We start from the raw sequence: 20,150 nt of genomic DNA, 5'->3' as shown, positions 1-20,150 counted from the left end.
AATGTCTTTAAGATATATAAAATGAGATTATTTTTCTTATTACTCCATATCCAACATGAGTGCTTAGTTTAAAAGATTTCCATTTAAGTTACTAGAACACTTGCATGCACCACACATCTGGGCTTAATGGATTATCCTTGCCAATATGTTTGCCATGCTTTCCAGCTACTGTGTCCAGATCTTTGGGTCACACCTTCACTGGGTCGCTACACTAATCAAATCATAACAGTGGAATGTGGTCTTTGAAAGATTTCATCAGACAACATCATTATGTAAACATCACCAACTAAGCTTACCACACGTCTCAGGCTCCCGTCAACTTGGGGGTTGTCTCCTATATAGAACAGGTCTAACCCAAAGTTCCCAGAGCCAGGGGTTAAAATCAATTCCAAGAGAATGTGATGTAGACAAGAGAGATGATAAAGAGAGCTGTGTGAGGATGCTGAAGTAAAGCAGCATGTTGTTCTGCAGGAAAAAAAAAATTCCTAACGGAAGGACTGTGTTCTAATTAACAAGAAAATACAATACAGCAAATAACTAAATCAGGAATATAGCCATTTATTGTGAATCAGGTGTTACATACTACATACAGTTATATATAGTATATATACACTTGGCAGTATCACCAGGCCAAAAAAAAAAAAAATTCAGTTTCACTAGAATCTTCTTTTGTTAAGTTTTATGTATGGATGTATGTTTTTGGTGCATGCACACAGAGGGTGGAAATCAACACCAATCTCAACCTTTGCTGAATTCCACTGTATTTTTTGAGATGGAAACTCTCATAGAACTTGATGATCACTGATTAGCTAGACTGCCTGACCAGCAAACCCAGGGAGCCTCCCCTCTCTGTCTCCTCAATGCTGAGAATAGTAGTATGTTCGATCATGCCTGAATTTTTAAGTGGTTGTTGTGGCTCTGAACACAGGTCCTCATATGTCTAAGATGAGCACTTTGCCAACTGAGCCATCTCCCCAGCCCTGACCCACAGTCCATCACTGACTTAAATGTTGATGCTATTGTATAAAAGAGCTACCTGTAGCTGTAAACATGCTTGTCACATGGAAATACTTGCTTGGGATCTTGACATGATCCAGGCATCTGCTAGAATGTACTGCAGCTGAGTTCCTTACTGAAGATGCTAGTTGAAACCTTGGTATTCATCTGTTGCGACAGCTGAATTCAAAGGTCAGGCCATCACCCAGTCAAGTCAGATGGCTGGACAGTGACATTTCTCACAGCATCCCGTTTATTTTGATGGATTCACCTAAGTAGGAGGGCTGACATTCTGCTTTGGGGCCCAGGAACTTTGATGTTACACACATGTTGGATGGATCCATAACTAAAAGACAGGTTCATGCTTACAAAAGGAACAGAGAGTGTACAGTGCCAAAGTATAAATGTGTTGTTAAAAAGAAAGTAAATTGGTCTTGCCTGCAATAGTCTATGGTGAGTCCAGTCAGGGATTACTCTGCTTATTTGTCAGGTTTTTAGGGAAGCTAAATAATCTGAAATAATTTGAAATAATTCAGTCTACATGAAAACAGCATAGGGGTGCATCATTTAGGATGCATCTTCCATGGTATGAGCCTAATATTTTCTTAGACACTTGGTTCTTTTGATTAGGAACAAGGATGGCTTGAGAATCACGGAGTAGGGAGGGCTCCGTTTGCAGTTTCTTTCTCAGTCTCCACAGCTTCTCTAGATATTTAAATAGCATTGCAGTATCATAGCCTGTTCCCTTTTCTGAATATTGGAAACATTTTGCATCGGTTTGCTTGTCTGTGTGTGTTTCCTGTTTGTGTGGATTTGTATCTATACATGTGTGTGGAGGCTGAAGGTCAGTGTTGGTTTTCTTTTTAAAAAAATACTGCACACTTTAATTTTTTGAGAGAAAGTCTCTCACTACCCAGAGCTCACTATTTGACTAACCTAGCTGGCTAGGGACCCTCTTGTTTCTTCCTCTCCAGAACTGTGCTTGGCCTTTCTTTTTCTTTGTTTCTTTCTTTTTAGATTTATTTATTTATTATTATGTATACAGTGCTCTGCATGTACACCTGCATGCTAAAAGAAGGCATCAGATCACATTGTAGACAGTTGTGAGACACTATGTGGTTGCTGGGAATTGAACTCAGGACCTCTAGAAGAGAGGTCAATGCCCTTAACCACTGAGCCATCTCTTCAGCCCATGCTTGGCATTTCTATGGGGATCAGGGATTGAACTTAGGGCCTTATGCTTTCAAGGCAAGCATTTTACTTGCTCAGTTAACCATAGTCCCTTGGTTTATTCTTTTATCTCATTGTTAAATCACCATGTAATTTAGATAAGCTTTTGGTAGTGGAGTGGCTTTCTTCACTCATAAATGGAAGATTTTAGGAGCATGGGGTAGTGGAAAAGAAATATATTCAATAAGCAGAAATAAAAGCACAACGAGAACTTGGTTGTAATCAAAAGTTTTGTGAGGAAGACTGGGGGATTGTTCTAGAGTCAAATGTCAAATCAAGGCTCAAGCACAAGCATTGCTATAGTTTAGATGTAGTTGATTCCCATCAATGTGAAAGCTGAGTCAATACTGAGAAGTTTGGGGGATTTTCAGAAGGATGAATGCTTTTCTGATTGGGGTGAGCCTTGCTCTTGATGGACTGTCTTCATTCATCTAGGCTCTGATGAAGCGTGACTGGTACTTATTCTGTTTCCCTAGATACCTGCATTCGTTCTTACAAGCCCATGACCTCATCTTATACTCTTTCCCCATTTCCATCATAAGTTGGGTCAACCTGAGATCTTTATACAAGAAAAGAACTTGCTGTTGGTTCTCCACTCCTCCAAAACTTTTAACTGAATAAATTTCTTCATAAAGTATCTAGCCTCAGATAATTTATTAAAGCATCATAAAGGAAAATAAAACAAGCACTGAACTCAGAATCTGCTAACCACCAGTAAATCTGTTCTCTCTTTTCTCTCTTCTCTTTCTCCCTCCTTCCCCTTCTCTTCCTCATCCTCTTCTTCTCCCCCCCAAACCTCATTGCTCCTTCTCCAGGATCACATGTATGCCACCCTGACATCAAACTTACTGTCTGTTAATGATGGTGATCTTGCTCCCACCCCCCACCCCACTCCATCCACCTGGTGCTTAGATTATAGGCATGCACCACCAGGCATGGTTTATTCCTCTTTGTTCTTGAAGAACTTAGCAAGGTGGTAGAGATAAAATTGATTCCAGGTCCACTGATTTCCTCTGACAGCCAAATCAAAGCAAAGAGATAAATAGAAAAAAATGCTAACATGAATGATAGGGAAAGAGGGATGGAGAGATGGCTCAGTGGATAAGAGCAATTACTGCTCACACAGAGAACTGGGTTCACTTCCCAGCGCCCAAGTCAGGTGAGTCACACCTGCCTATGACTCTGGTAAAGTGATCACTCTTCTGCCCTCTGAAGATACACAAACACACGTGCACACACATACACAATCACAATAAAAGTAAAGAAAAATAGGAAAAAATAATATATTATTGAGAGAGAAAGTACTCAAGTCCACTATGAGTCTGTATTGCAGGCACTGGTAACCTGCTCAGTTCATTTGCATTGGTGAAAAGACAGACTGCTATAGAAGTGAGGCAGAAGCATAGATCAACAGATTCCGTTGCCAAGAGATCCCATAAGAATCACCAAGGTTTGTTGAGTATACTTAAAGGAGACCTCAGTCAGCCTGAAGGGTCAACATTACACCATTCGATAAAAGTGGTTTTCATGTCCAGGGCCAAAAGATGATTGTGTGTGATGATGATGGACACACATTAACAAGAAGGTTGAACTACAACAGAAATATGTATCTGATTTTAGAGATGAACCACTTTTTCTATGTATGAGCATGTAACTACAGTGCAAATACAGTAAAGTAAGGAGAAAAGAACTAGCCTAGCATGGAGCTCATATACTGGTAAGTTAGCTGATCCATTTTTGTACCTGGAATGAGTCTTATTATTTTTCCCTCCATACATTTTGCTTTTTATTTTGTATTTGTTTTTTAATAAAGAGTATTTCCAAATTGTTATTTGTAGTTTTTCCCTTGTGTTACCCTTCCAAACTTTACTTTCTTTTTTTTTTTTTTTTTTTTTATTAATTTATTCTTGTTACATCTCAATGTTTATCCCATCCCTTGTATCCTCCCATTCTTCTCCCCCCCCCCATTTTCCCATTATTCCCCTCCCCTATGACTGTTCCTGAGGGGGATTACCTCCCCCTGTATATTCTCATAGGGTATCAAGTCTCTTCTTGGCAACCTGCTGTTCTTCCTCTGAGTGCCACCAGGTCTCCCCCTCCAGGGGACATGGTCAAATGTGAGGCACCAGAGTACGTGAGAAAGTCACAAACTTTACTTTAAACATGTACACACAAACACACACACAAAAAAACCAAACAAACATACAAAAAATAAAAACAACCCCCCAAAATTTAAAAAAAGACAATCCCCCCCAAAACATCATGTAGGGCCAGGAGAAGGGGATGGCTCATTGAATAAGATATTTGCTGTTTTGAGGACCTGAGTTCAAAAATCAAGTGTGGTTGAATGCAAGCCAGTAACTTCAGTGTGTGTGTGTGTGTGTGCACGCATGTGCGCGCATATGCATGGCAGGAAGAGAAAGGATGGTTGTGGCTTGCGGACTGCCAGCCTACTTTTAGGCTCTGTGAGAGACCTTGCTTCAAAGTAATAAAGTGGAGAGTGGTAGAACAGGACACCTGATGTTCTTTTTTGGCCTTGGAATACACACACACACACACACACACACACACACACACACACACACATCTCCTATAAAAGTCACAACTGACAACAGAAAATGTGACCAAGTCCACAGTGCTGTATCGGTTCATTGCAGTGGTTTCCTTGGAAGGTTTATGCTTATGTGCTTATGATAGAGAAGGTTACAACAGAATCATCTATTAAACACCGTCTTCTCCGAATGCTGCTGTTTATGCTAATTAGCTTCAACACAAAATGAATCGTGTCTCTTGTGACCACGCAGTGCTAATTTTACAGCAGGGCCTGACTTGGAGTTTGTTATCTTTTCCTAGCAGATGGGTCTCCACTCCCTAGTGTCTCCTCACCCAGGCAGACAGCAGACAGAATTTGTTCTCTTCTCTTGAAATAGGAAAATTTAAAAAGTAAAAGAATACTATTCATTTAAACAACCTGTGGTCTTAGTATTCCTGCATGAACACACTTGGGAGCAATTTTCCTCTGAAGATGTATGAGGGATGATATATTTTTAAATTGTGGAATGGAGGGGACCTTCTAGAGCCTGTTGAGAATTCTCACTACTCTATTCACAGAGAATGGAGAAAAAGAAGGCTCTCTTCCATCCATGAATGCAAACACTGACCAGCATTGAGGCTACTCGTTGCCTGACTTCCCCACACAAAACACTTCAGCTAGAGGGACACTCCTCAAAGCAGGGCCTACATGATGTGTGCTGCACACTTACAAGAGAAATTGAAACTCACCTAGAATTTATTTAATTATTCCTGGTCCCTGGAATTTTTGAAAAATAGAGAACTACTTTATTATAGATTTAAATAAAGGCCTCTGTAAACTTCCTGTTCTTCATTGCATAACGTGTACTATGAGTTATTTATGTGTTAGAGTTGGCTGTGATCATCAGAGTGGTAGGGAAGTTAACACATGGATGTTCTATAAAATACAGGATTTGAACTTAAAGGATCATGTGATACTGCTCTGCACAGGATAAATGTAATATGAAATTTTCTTCCTTTTAAATACCTGCACGGCACTGATTAACATTTTAATAGCAAAAGCAATAAAAATAATTAAAAGCACATTTAGTGTCTGTTCTGCCCCATTTCATTAATTTCTGCTTCTGTTTTTTATTCCCCCTTGGAGGAAAAGATATATAATTTATATCTTACCTTTAGCTTCGTCCTCAAGGCACTGAATTTCTTTACATAAAACTACATCAGTCATAGGGTCTTCTATACACATTCTAAATGTAAACTTAAAAGAAAAATGTGACTGTTTCCACTTCTTCTCTTTAAAAGGCAGCATTGAAATTTCAATTTTGGATGGCATATTTAGCTTTAATCTATATTATTTGTTATTTGTTTCAGAGTTAAACTCATAGGTGTTTACTATGGAAATGTATGGGAAAACAATGTTAAAACTATAAAATAAACTCTCTCTTTTATTTTATTTTTTTTTAAATTGTCCTTTTATTAAACATAGCTATTTTTCTTTTTTTTTTTATTAATTTATTCTTGTTACATCTCAATGTTTATCCCATCCCTTGTATCCTCCCATTCCTCCTCCCCCCATTTTCCCATTATTCCCCTCCCCTATGACTGTTCTTGAGGGGGATTACGTCCCCCTATATATTCTCATAGGGTATCAAGTCTCTTCTTGGCTACTTGCTGTCCTTCCTCTGAGTGCCACCAGGTCTCCCCCTCCAGGGGACATGGTCAAATGTGAGGCCCCAGAGTACGTGAGAAAGTCGTATCACACTCTCCACTCAACTGTGGAGAATATTCTGACCATTGGCTAGATCTGGGAAGGGGTTTAAAGTTTACCTCCTGTATTGTCCTTGGCTGGTGCCTTAGTTTGAGCGGGACCCCTGGGCCCAAATCTGCCTATCATATTGTTCTACTTGTAGATTTCTAGGACCCTCTGGATCCTTTTATTTTGCTGTTCTCCCATAGCAGCCTTATTCATAATAGCCAGAACATGGAAACAGCCTAAGTGTCCCTCAGTAGAAGAGTGGATAAAGAAACTGTGGTACATATACACTATGGAATACTACTCAGCTATTAAAAACAAGGAATTCCTGAAATTTGTGGATAAATGGATTGAGCTAGAAATGATCATAATGAGTGAGTTAACCCAGAAGCAGAAAGAATCAAATGGTATATACTCACTTATATCTGCATACTAGCCCAAGGGGCATGTCCCACGAAAGCCTTCACTTACCAGGAAACTGGGACAGAGGGGAAGGCATCCTATTGGGACTCTAAATGAGAAACTCTCTCTTTTAATATTGGCTTTATCTCCCAAGAAAGCCACAGTATCTTCTGAGAAAAAGGATGCCTTCTTGCCCACAGCCTTTTGTTGGCTCTGTCTGCTGAGGCTTGGCAGAGACCCCTCTGATCCAACTAGGAAGGTCTGGGCTTTCAAGCTGTGATGGTTGAGAAGAAGCAGTTAGTTGAGATGAGATCATGTTCCCTCCAACCCCCACCCCCAGATTTTCAGCACCACCTAAAGGTCAATTCTGTTATGAAGAGCAAATTAATAATGACAGCCTTGAACTCAGCTCAGAGCTTCAAGGTTCCTTGGACATGTCCAGCAGTCCTGTTTTGCTTAACCTTTGTTTGGGATCTTAATTTGACTCTTGGGCAATTACAACCTTTAATTTACTAGCAGAAAAGGAAACACGCTAAACGTTACCTTGAAAAGACGGTGGACTGGTGCTTCAGCTGGGTTGACATTTATCTACTTTTCACGTCCCACTCCCCTCTACTCCTACAGCTGAGACTTTTTAACTGGGGGAGAACAGATGTGCTCTTAGCAAACACCACAGTGAACTCCAGCAGGGACCTATCTTCTCTTGATTCCTTTCACACTTAATATCATCCTCCATAGAGTTGAGTATTTAAAAAATATTTCCCCCTTTTCACGTTTAATGAGCTACTAATATTACCACTAAGTGTTACCCAATGGCAGTAAGCTCATTTCCCAGAGAAAGGAACCCACAACATATATCATTTTTAAAAAATAAGTTAATGAAGTTTAACAGTGTGGTCCAGTAACAATATTTGCTGGCTAACCAAACTGGAAATAGAGGGTTGTCAGCATTGTCTGTAAATCAGCCATGCTTCCAGTCTCCTTCCTGTTCCTCCTCCTCCTCTTCTTCCTCTTTCTTTGGGAGATAGGATCTCAAGGAGCCCCAGCTGGCCTCCATCTGACTCCTTAGTCTAGGATGAGTTTGAGTTCCTGATCCTCCTGCCTCCACCTCCTAAGTGTTGGCGTTCCAGGTTTGTGCTGTCATGCCCTGCTTATGTAGTGCTACGGATCAAACTTAAGGCTTCCTGCAAGGTAGGCAAGCACTCTACTTCCTTACGCGCATACCCAGCGCTCCTCCAGCGTCCTGTGTACTGCACAAGTACTGCTCCTGAGACGAACTGTCAGATGCACACTGTGCTTATCTGGGTGTCTCTGAAATCCTCACGTGGTTGCTAACTGCTTACCCCAGGCTCTACATTACTGACACAGACCCTTGTTTTTTATTCTTAAAGTGGAAAGATGAGCAAATGCTTTGGTCTAGATGTCTGGAGAACATTCGGTGTCTGTGTTCTTGCCACACATGAGTAGGAAATAGCTTCTGACCAGGGAGAGTTTCAGTAGAGCAATACATTATTATGAATATATCTCCTAAATTTTTAAGAGCCTGGGAATTTTGCTGGATTTGATAGCCAGAGTTAATATACCTTGAGATCACTAAGACTTCAGACTGCATGTATTCAGCCTGTTTGTTTAATTTGCCTTTAACAAAATGGTAGAACAACAACATTAATGTATTGAATTTTCCTATGTAATCAGCATTTACAAACTAAGCTAATGTATGCATACTCTTCTATGCCCCGTGATGCAGAGAACAATGCATGTGTATTTGTAGGTGTGTTAGGATAATCATTGGTTGAAAACACAAAACAGTTTAGTTTTCCAATTAAGCTTAATTGTTTAGGGATTAGGATGTTTTTAGGTCTAGAAAGAAGATTTTAGGTTGATGGAGATGAGATATGATAGATACTGATTTACACTCAGAGTTGTAGACTCGCCAAGATAGGAAAGATGTTTTCTCCAAGGATGCCAAACACACATAGGCAAAACACTATGAATGTAATATTTATATAATTCTTGATTGTTTCATGGTCCTTCTTATTGTATGTAGTTTATTGTATATATATGTGTAACAACATAAATGTATATGTAAAAGTAACAAATATTAATAAAACTTTGAGAAAGAGAAAACACAAAACAGATGTTGAAAGCAGTATTATAAAAATAGCTTTGCAGCTGGACCTGGTGGTGCACTCCTGTAATCCTAGCATTCAGGGAGGCAGAGGCATGTGGATCTCTGAGTTCAAGGCCAGGACAACCAAGGCTACACAGAGAAACCCTGTCTCAAAAAAACAAACAAAAATAAAAACAAAAATTGACTATGCCCTATGAATGTAAAATGTAACATTGATTTATAAACAATGACACTTATAATATTGTTTGTTGACTGGCTTAGTTGGGGTCAGTTGCAGTAAGTGACTTAATTCCTTATAAAACTCTGTTAATGGCTGCTGTAAAGTATTCCATTTCTTCCCCCAGTGATAGTTTCTGTGCTGTTTTCTTGTGCACATACTCAGAGACATAGAGACAGAGAGATTCAGAAGAAATCCTTCAGACAGGCTGAGATTCAGAATCATATAACAGACAAGCAGGGGCAGCTGAGGACACAGGGAAAGTAAAGTAGCGAATTTAATTCTAGGCTTGCTGTTAGTCAAGTAGCAGCATGGAGAAGAGCCTGAATTTCCTCCCTTACAGGGGCACCTACACATTCTTAGTGATTCTGAGTTTGTCATTAACGTATTAAAACCAACTGCATTTTGGTGCTCCATGGAAGGCATCTCAAATGTGGTAAGTCTATGTAACTCAGTATAAATGTCCTTGGACTACTTGTGGCCAAATCATCCTTGAAACTATTTGTTGTTGAAAATGTGAACATTGTGAATGCAATTGAAACAATTCAAATCAAAATAATTCTAAAACTTTAGCTCCTCAAAAGGGAATGAGTTGGTACAATCTGTTGCCCCATTTGATTTGATTTGGAGTTTTATTGGGCTGGTTTTTAGGAAACGCCATGTTTTTGCTTGCAAAACCGAACATGTAGGAAGGTTACTGAAGCACTACAGTGAACACAGGGAGGAGATAGAAGAAAGGAGTTTTGTTTTAGGACAGCTGTTAACTGTTCAGAACCAGACTGACAAATCAGTGAGATAAATGCTCAAGCCTTAGGCCCCAAGTACTAGCATATCTGTTTAAGCAAAAATAGTGAGATTGAAAAAAATTCCCCCGTTTTTCTAAGATACGTAGTGAAAGAAAATGATTTCTCAAGAGTGTGTGTGTGTGTGTGTGTATGTGTGTGTGTAAATGTGGGTATGTATGTATGCGGGTTCCTTTCTATGTGGGTATACACGTATGCACAGGACAGAAGTAAACATCTGTTGATTTACTACGGATACATCTTAAGCTATTTTATTGATGAGAATCTTTCACTGGCCTATGACTCAATGATTTAGCCAGAACAGGATCTCCTTGCCTCCACTCCATGCCAGAACTGTGATTTTAGGAACATACCTCTTCATCTAACTTCTCTTATATTCCATGTGTACTCTGAATCAAATGCATACCTTCCTTCTTCCTGCTTCAAGGGAAGAGTTTTTTTTTTTTGAAGGAACGATCTCACCCACCTTATCCTTTAGTCTTTGACATGAGCATTTGCCAACTAGCAGAACATTCGCTAGTTTAAGTCATACCAGTGACTACTTCTGCCACTGGCCTCTGAGAGCACATAAGAATAGACTAAGTCTACGGAGGTGACTCAGTGTGTATGAGCACTGAGTACACAAGCATGAGGTCCTGAGTTCAGATTCCCAGCCTCCACGTAAAAAGAAGGATGTGGGTATACTTGCCTGTGACCCATGAGATGTGGGAGACAGAGAAGAGAGGATGATTGGAGCTTGTGGCCACCAGCTTAGAAAAAAACACCAATACCAGGCTCAGTGAGAAATCTTGTATAAAAGTGATAAAAGGGAGAGTAATAGAGTGAGACATCTGACAACCTCCTCTGGCCCCTGCACTCACATGTAGGAGACATGTTCACCATTCACTGACACACACACGCACAGCGTTCACACACACAAAGAAAACAAGCATCATGTAAAAATAGGCGTATGGGAAGTCCCTGCAGCTTTTCATCAGATGGAGAGACTAATTTCCTCTTGTTAGAATGGTAGCTATGAGAAGGAGAAACAAGTAACTATACACCACTTCCTATGAACCGAGTTTTCCTTGTTAAAATTTAGTGTATTCATGACTGAATTCAATGATATAATCACAATATGAGAATCAGTGTCAGTATGATATTTGTGTGTGTGTGTGTGTGTGTGTGTGTGTGTGAGAGAGAGAGAGAGAGAGAGAGAGAGAGAGAGAGAGAGAGAGAGAGAGAGAGAGAGAGAGAGAGATGGAGAATATGGGTAGGTGCAGGTGACTGCAGAGACCAGCGGAGAGCACTTGATCCCCTGGAGTTAGAGTTACATAATGTCGGTGCTGGTAACAGAACTGAGATTCTTTGACAAAAGCATTAATTGCTCTTAAACTCTGAGCCACTTCTCCAGTTCCACGTTTCATGTCTTATAAAATTATTTCGATGAAAAGCTCACATTCATGTCAAACTTGTGTATTTGGCAAACTAAGCTTCTGCATTTCCAGGAAACAGGGTAGAACACAGGTCAGTTGAAGAAAGAATAGCTCCACTATGTGCATTGTGAGAGATGTTCAATTTTAGTCTGTTTCCATCCTTGCCGAAAGCTGCAGGTTGCCAGGGTGAGACTCTTCTTAATCATTGATATAGAAGAATGCATTTAGCTACTACATTGTGTTTGTTTTTAATGAGTGGTGGTAAAAATTACTTGAAGTAAACCTGCTTTGTTGACAAATGTGTACTAACCGGTGGTAAAGAATATTGTGTATCAGTTTCTTGTTTCCAATCTTCTTCCTCGTACATATGGAACAGCAGTAGACAGCTCCTCAAGAATAAATGTATATGTAACTCTTTGTGGTATCCTCTACTGTAGTGATGGGAAATGCAAGTTGACATGGTGGTTCCACAGCACCATTGCAAAGTCTTTTGCCCACAGTTAATGCATAGGAGCACTGTCTACACCAAGACGAAGGGTACAAAGCTCTGTTACCTTCTTTGCTAGAGAAAGGAGATTGCACCCTCTAAAGATATCCATTTATAACCTATGCACCTTTGAATATTAAAGAAGTTGCAGAAGAGAAAACTGATTCTAATCAGCTTTCAAACTGTGATTGGGTCCGTTCCGAGTCTTTCCTTTAAGAATGCATTTCTCCTGGAGGACGTATAATTATCAAACTCCTTTTCTGTCTCTGTAGGAACTGGGAAGTAATAGCCCTCCACAGAGAAACTGGAAGGGGATCGCTATTGCCCTGCTGGTGATCTTGGTCGTGTGCTCACTGATCACGATGTCCGTCATTCTCTTAACACCAGGTAGTCCATTTCTGTTCCTTTCTGTGGGCTGTGTTATGGTGGATGTTGGTGTGCCTTAAGAAGGTAGCGGTATGTGGTTTCTTTGAGCAGATTAATACAGGCTGGGTTTTCTTTAAAAGCACAATGAGATAATTTTCCTCATGGCATGGTGATTTTTTTGTAGCTTGAATATTATGGGGATATTTTGGGTGAGGCTGGTTCATAAATTCCATAAAACAAGGATGCTAAGAAGATCGGTGGTGCCCATTAGTACACAAAGATATATTCGTTGGCTTTACAAATGTCTAAGTCATATTACTCTTTTTTTGCACTCCAATATTTATAGAAATTATATTATAAATCACTCCAAACTAGGAATTAATTAATTTATCCTTCAAATAGATAAGGGATGAACAAATACATAATAAAGCATTAGTCCACAGAGAAATGAATAAATGCCCAATGTACACAAAATACACAAAACTATTAGGTGCATAAAGCTGAGTGCAAGAAGTGAAACCCAAAATATCATGTATTTGTGCATAAACACTTATGTAACTCACAAAGAAAGGACAAAATAGGGCCTGCAGCTATACTTCAGTTAGGAGAGTAGCTTGCACAAGGCCCTGGATACAACATCCAGCACTACATAAATGGGGAGTGGTGGTGCAGAGCTACAATCCCTGAAGGTGAGGGTACAGGTGCAAAGGTCAGAAGAACATGGTTGGTTTTGGCTACATAGGCTGATGCCAGCCCAGGGTACATAGGACCCCAAAGGGACAAGGACTTAAGTGAGAGGATAAGTTTGAATCTGGTAAAGTTGTTCTGTGTTTATTGCATGGGTTCTTTCGTCCTTCATAAATGCAGTAAATCGCAGTGGTACTACACTTCTGGCTTTCACTGTGGGGTGCAGATGAAGGTACAGCGCCTGAAACTATACTTATGTAGATGATAACACATATATGGACATAGTAGATATCACAGGAGCATGATCTGAACATGGAGACCTTTGATCTTTGTCTTTGTTTTCCTTTTTTTTTTTTTTTTTTTTTTTTTTTTTCCATGTCTTGACATGTTAATGTGAGGGGAATGCAGGGAGGTGAGGCTCCATGGAGCATGCCTAGTGAACCAGCTCTTTCCAGGAAATTGTTTCTTTTTTTGTTTGGTTGCTTGGTTTTTTTTATTTTTTATTTTTTGTTTGTTTGTTTTGTTTTGTTTTTTGAGACAGAGTTTCTTTTGTAGTCCTGGCTGTCTTGGACTGACTTTGTAGACCAGGCTGGCCTCGAACTCGCAAAAATCCGCCTGCTTCTACCTCAAGTAATTATTGTTGTTATTTTTAATCTCTTGTTTCTTCAATTGCCTTTCTTTCTTCTTCCTGCCCCCTTTGGCTCTCTTTCTTCCTTTCTCAGTCTTTTCTTAGGATAAATAACTCTCAACTGTTTAGTTTTGGCAGTTTATATGTTTCAAAGTCAATATTTTTACAAAGATGGACTATTGCCCCTGTGATAATCTTTGGAGGGGATTTTTAAATACTTTAATGTGGAAATTTCCATGGACTTAGTCCTTCCATGGGTATGACTTTCATTCCCAGGTGTTATAGTAATCTTTAGTAGGTGGTAATAAAGGAGGCAGAGGTAATGGCATCCTCAAGCCGTCATCCAGAAAAGCACAAATCTGCGATGCTTCTTCTGCAGTCATGCTTCTTTGGCAAAAGCTAGACAACCAGGCATGCTTAGCATTATGAAAATGTAGCAATATCTGGAATAGGATTGAGGTAGCTTAAGTCCACTGCAGTAACAAAGCTGTAACCTGTTGCTGCGCGCTTTCTACTTACACTTCAGCTCCTCCCCAGCTTCATCATTATCTAAGCCCTGCAAAGACTGTGAACTTATTTCCTATTGAACAAAATGTGATTAACAAGGGCTTCATTTCAGAGTCATTTACTCATGTAATTATAGTGACTAATTACACAAATGTCAGTTATCAATCACTCTAGGGTGGGACTTACTGGAATATTTCAACTTTGTAAAAATATTGACTTCCAAACATGCAAACGACCAAAAATAAGTAGTTGAGATTTTTTATTTATGCTCTGAAGAGACTGGGAAAGGAAGAAAGGGAGCCAAAAGGGAGAGAAGAAAGAAAGGTAGTTGAAGGAATAAGAGATAAAAAAACAGTTTCCTGGAAAGAGCTGGCTCCCCCGGCATGCTCCACAAAGCCTCTCCCTCACTGGCTCATTTGTGCATCTGTGGTTTGGTGTAATTGAGCAATGTGATGGCACTAATAAGTGACTTCAGCGTGCCAAGAAGCTCCGCTCCAGGAAGATGAGCTTCTGTTCAGATGGTGTTTCGCTTAAACATAAGAATTTGAGCATAATTACAAAAAATGAACCATTTGCTTCTGCTGTCTTGAATGGGTGCCTATTTCCCAGATGCAAAAAAAGAAAAAAAATGTTTCCACAATTTCTGTGCTTCCTTCCAATCTGATTCCACTACCTTTGCCTCAGTGGCCCACTCAGGGTTTTTTTTTTTTTTAAACTCATTTAATGACTGTAATACATATGTACATTAGGGGGGATTAGAATGACTTACAATGTATGGTCTAGGTACTCAAAAATGGCTATATGACTCTGAAAAGGTCCAATTTAGTAGTGACATAATCCCAATCTGGGATGAAGGCCTGGAGAATTCCTGGATAACTTCTGGATTTCAATCTATTTTGGAAGCCCAATGAAGCTGGTTCTAACATTAGCAAAAGAGTACTACAGCAATAGGATAGATGAACTCACTGGATGGGGAGAATGTAAGCGCTGAGCTCAATTGAAAGCACCTGCTTCACTGAGAAAGGTGGAAAATAAAAGAAGACTTCTAATGTCAGCCTATGGCATCCACACATATATGAATATATGTTTGTTCACATACATGCACACATATAAATGCATACATGTGTTCTCACATACATGCATACCACAACATACACAGGAGGAAAACATTTGGTAGGTAAATTTGAAGATTAAACAACATTGTAAATGTTCTGGTGTCCACCTACTCTCCTGCTGGTTTAAAATTTTACTATACAATCTTTCTGTAACACAAACACATAAGTATAAAATCTTGACACAGCTCCTGTCCAAACTCTGAATTGCATATTACATTAGTCATGAGAGAGAGACAGAGAGAGAGAGAGAGACAGAGAGAGAGACAGAGAGAGAGAGAGACAGAGAGAGAGAGAGAGAGAGAGAGAGAGAGAGAGAGAGAGAGAGAGAGAGAGAGAGAGAGAGAGAGAGAGAGAGAGAGAGAGAGACAGAGACAGAGACAGAGACAGAGAGACAGAGAGAGAGAGAGAGAGAGAGAGAGAGAGAGAGAGAGAGAGAGAGAGAGAGAGAGAGAGAGAGAGGTGGAGGTTTTCTGGGACATACATAGGCTTTTCTGCAATATATAGTGATCTTTTGTTTTTGTAATTACTGCATTTCAAATGACTGTCACATAACATAGTAAGAATAACAGCAGCAATATAATAATTAAAATGCCATTGGAAATTTACCATTATTTTTGGTGGAGATATTATGGAATAAAAACAAAGTCATTATGGTGGATTATGATGCCTTAGCAAACACATACCCATGATACCACCACCTGTTTATAAACTCAAAAGGCTGGGGGAAGAAGTGGGTATGATGAATATGAATACTTGTCACTGGCCTGGCAGGCATAAAGATATTCTAAAAAGACAAGTCTGCACATCCTATTGGCTGTCAGACTAAGAAAGACAGCACCCCAGAGAACTGAAATCTACCTATGTCGCTCATACTAATATAAGGAAGTGCTGAAGCCTGTTGCCAGCCACAGGAGAAACAAATATACATGCTCAAACACACACACACACACACACACACACACACACACACACACACACACACACACACACATGGACACTAGCCCAAAGGGCATGTCCCATGAAAGTCTTTACTTACCAGGAAAGTGGGTCAGAGGGGAGGACATCCTATTGGGATTCTAGGTGAAAGAAGCATGGGAGAAGGGGGAAATAGAAAGATCCAAAGGGTCCTAGAAACCTACAAGAAGAACATTATGATGGGCAGATCTGGGCCCAGGGGTCCTGCACAAACTATGGCACCAGCCAAGGACAATACTGGCAGTAAACTTTGAACCCCTACCCAGATCTAGCCAATGGACAGGACATTCTCCACAGTTGAGTGAAGAGTGTGGTCTGACTTTCACACGAACTCTGGTGCCCCATACTTGACCACGTCCCCTAGATGGGGAGGCCTGGGGCCACTCAGAGGAAGGATAGCAGGCTACCAAGAAGAGGCTTGATACCCTATGATCATACACAGAAGGAGGAGGTCCCCCTCAGTCACAGTCATAGGGGAGGGGAGTAAGGGGGAAATGGGAGGGAAGGAGGAATCAGAGGATACAAGGGATGGGATAACAATTGAGATGTAATATGAATAAATTAATGAAATATATTAAAAAATAATCAGAAACAACAACAAAAAAGAATGCAAGGCTATTCTAGACAAACACAAAGTCATCGTAATTTTGGCTTGATTGAAGATTTTATTACAGTACTAATTTCAGACAGGTGCCTTAGTTTCCACCTTATTAGAGTCTTCTGTGCCTTGTAAAGAGAAGGCTTTATTGTTTTTGGAGAGAGTTAATCAATTAAGTATCGCCTTTAATAAGTAACATTTCTGAAAAAATATTACTCAATATGTAATTGAAAAGTTAAGTATTTAGTTATATTAACCAAACCTACATACATTTTAGCTTGTATTATGTTTGAGAAATAAAGTTTATATGACTTTAGTCTCAGAGACAGGTAGATCTTTGTGAGTGAGAGGCCAGCCTGGGTGTTCCATAGGACGTGTCAAGAAAGCCAGGAATATTCTATATAGAAAGAACCTGTCTCAAAACAAATGAACAAACAAAACACCCAGAAGAAGAGGAAGAAGAAGAGGAAGAAGAAGAGGAAGAAGAAGAAGAAGAAGAAGAAGAAGAAGAAGAAGAAGAAGAAAGAAGAAGAAGAAGAAAAAGGAGTAATCATTGAACACAATGATTGTAAAGTCAACAATTATCCTCTACAAACTTGGTACAAATGCCTTCAGGCTTCAAAGAATAGCAACCATCTAATGTGATTAAAATTTCTTTCTAGTCTCAGCTTTCCATCAAACATGTAGCAAAATCTAGAAAGATAGGTCACTTGTTAAGGTGTTTTCCTTGTAAGCATGAAGACTTGAGTTTGAAGGCTAGAGTCTAACCGTCATGCCATGTTTTTGTTATATAAACACTGGGAAAGTGGAGACAGGAGGATTCCCTCAAGCCCTCAGCTCATTCTGTTTCACTTAATCGCTGAGCTTTGAGTCCATGAGGGAACCTGTCACAAAGGACAAGAACACAGAAGATGTTCCGTGAGAGAACACTGGAGAGTGTCCTCTGACATCCCCACAAAAATGTGCACACACGTACAAACATACATGACCCCCTCCATATAATAACACACTTGTGTGTGTACACACAAAATGTTTTTAAATGTGTAATGAGAATTACCATGCTATGAAAGGCATTTTGTAAGGAATATGGAATTTTGGCATGCCTGTGAAAGAGCGGTGCCTAGTCTATATTTTTGTTTTAGTATTTTTGTTGTTGTTTTGCCACAATATTTGGTAAAGGATATCCACCAAGCTCTTCAGTTTGTCTGTCATATTTAAACAACATTCTGAGGGCTCTTTATATGACACCATTATTCAGCCACCGTCGGGTACTGCCCTTGACTTCATGTTTCTTATCATGGCTGACTAAAGCTGAAATTGCAGACTGCTGACACAGTGTTTTTTAGTGCTAGCCACAGCTGTCATTCCTATTGGAAAATTTTCATCATTTTAGTTCTCTGTAGATGAGCATCTCACATAGATTTTTTCAGACCAAGCAAGATATGGAAAATATCAAACATGCATTGCTAATCTTAGGTTAATCAGATATCAGCAGGGAACACCCAGCTTAATCATAGGAATACCTTTGTTTGTAGTTCCTGAAGCAACTTCAATTTTAAGAATTTTAGACAAGGTTCAAATGCCATGTTAGAAGACAGTTTGTAAAATCCTAGGCTAAGCCATGATGTTAATGTTTAGACAGACCTAATAGAGTGTAGAACCCATGAAGCTACAGTAGTTTATTTGAGCCAAAGGCTTGGACTGAGAGGGAACCAAGAAATACCCAATACAATCAACAAAACCAAAACTGAGGTCAACACTTAGGGAATCATGCCTTTCTTTAAAAAAATATCAACTTTTCTTTTCATTGCATTTAACATGTATAAAATGTAACGATAAACAAAATAGAACAATTAAACCTTGCCACTGCAGTCATTAACACAGCTTATAGGGGTCACAGATGAGTAAGACTGTTCATGACTTTTGACCTCGACAGCCTACATATAATGTTCCTGAACTAGGAGAGGTAGCCTGCAAGGAGGAAGACTATAGGTCAGTACCAACTTGGTTTCTCTATGTCCTGTGACCAAAACATGTGGCTGTCTTCAACAACTGGGTTCTATTACAAAGTGAGGATAGGGAACCAAGAGTGACCATTATCCTGAACTGTTTTTGGAGATATGTGAGCTAAGTCTTACCAACAAATTCAAGAGGAGTGTCTCACACATGATACTGGGTTTTGTATTTTTCAACATAGAGCTTCTGAGAGGGTCATTGCCTCCTTTGTAGTGTAAATCCAGTTAAATGCTTATAGAAGAGTCTTATAAATAGTTACATTTTAATAGGACTTTTCAAACATCCTTAGTGTTAGCAATTTCTCCTGCCTTCTTCTCCACCATACTCTCCTATACCTCTCCACCCTTAAATCTCTCTTTTCACTGCTTCTGGTATGATTTAAGGCCCACTCTACAGGACGAAACACATGCCTGGTGCTGTAAACCTGGCTAAAAACCCATAGTTGGCAAGCTTACAGAGTCCAGGAATAAACCTATCATTATTATTTTACAAAGTGAACATGGTATCAAACTGCCCAGTAGGACTCCATATCCATATGAATAGATTAGTGTAGCTCTCAGATTTCACCAGAAAAGTTGCCTTAAGCTCAGTGCAGCAACTCAAGAACTGATAAAACTACAGAGAGTAAATGCCAGCGCTCAGTTCAGCCACAAATGGGACTTCTATACTATTCCCTTCCACCCCAGTCCCTAAGGGCCATTATAGAAAAGGGGATGGAATGATTGTAAAGGTGAGAAGTTGAGGAGGATCAGCGAACAATGTCTTCTAGTCATGGCAGGACTCTTGTACTCATGAATTCATAGCAACTTTACTTGTTTACACACATGCACAAAATCAAGACAGTCAACATTCCAACACAGATAAAGGAGGAGCTCAGGATGGCCCCTCCTAATTAAGGAGATAATTGACAACCGAGGACCTCTGTGGGAGGAAAGCTGGTTTTAATTATGGATATGGGCCCTGGTAGTTAAACTGTGCTCCTATGGATGGCCCAAGACCACTGAGTTTATGAACATACAAACTGGACTCCATGAGAAATAAAATTAAATTAAAAGGCCATAAAGTTAGGAGGGTGGGAGAAGTGGGTTGGATGTGGGAGGAGTGGGCAATGAGTATAATTGAAGTACATGGTACACTTGCAGAAAGTTCTGAAAGAGCATTACATATATATGATATGCATTATATATAGTTATATGTTATAATATTGTATTATATTATATATATATATTGTGTGTGTGTGTTTGTAAAACAACTCAGCAGGCAGCTGATTTGAATGGCTTTTGAAGAAAGCA

At 39.6% G+C, this 20,150-nt stretch overlaps 1 protein-coding gene across 1 annotated transcript in view; it reads left to right on the top strand.

Annotated features, from left to right (window-relative positions):
- Positions 1 to 20,150, top strand: part of Dpp10 (dipeptidyl peptidase like 10) — a 772,006-nt gene that overhangs the window by 133,554 nt on the left and 618,302 nt on the right. Inside the window, exon 2 of the mRNA XM_051147278.1 lies at positions 12,239 to 12,353. Coding sequence (XP_051003235.1) covers positions 12,239 to 12,353 — 115 coding nt within the window. The remainder of the gene's footprint in view (positions 1 to 12,238; positions 12,354 to 20,150) is intronic.

This window comes from Acomys russatus, chromosome 6 (assembly GCF_903995435.1).
Source record: "Acomys russatus chromosome 6, mAcoRus1.1, whole genome shotgun sequence".
NCBI lineage: Eukaryota > Metazoa > Chordata > Mammalia > Rodentia > Muridae > Acomys > Acomys russatus.
Note: the sequence above shows the minus strand (reverse complement) of the source record. Positions and strands in the feature narration are given on the sequence as shown.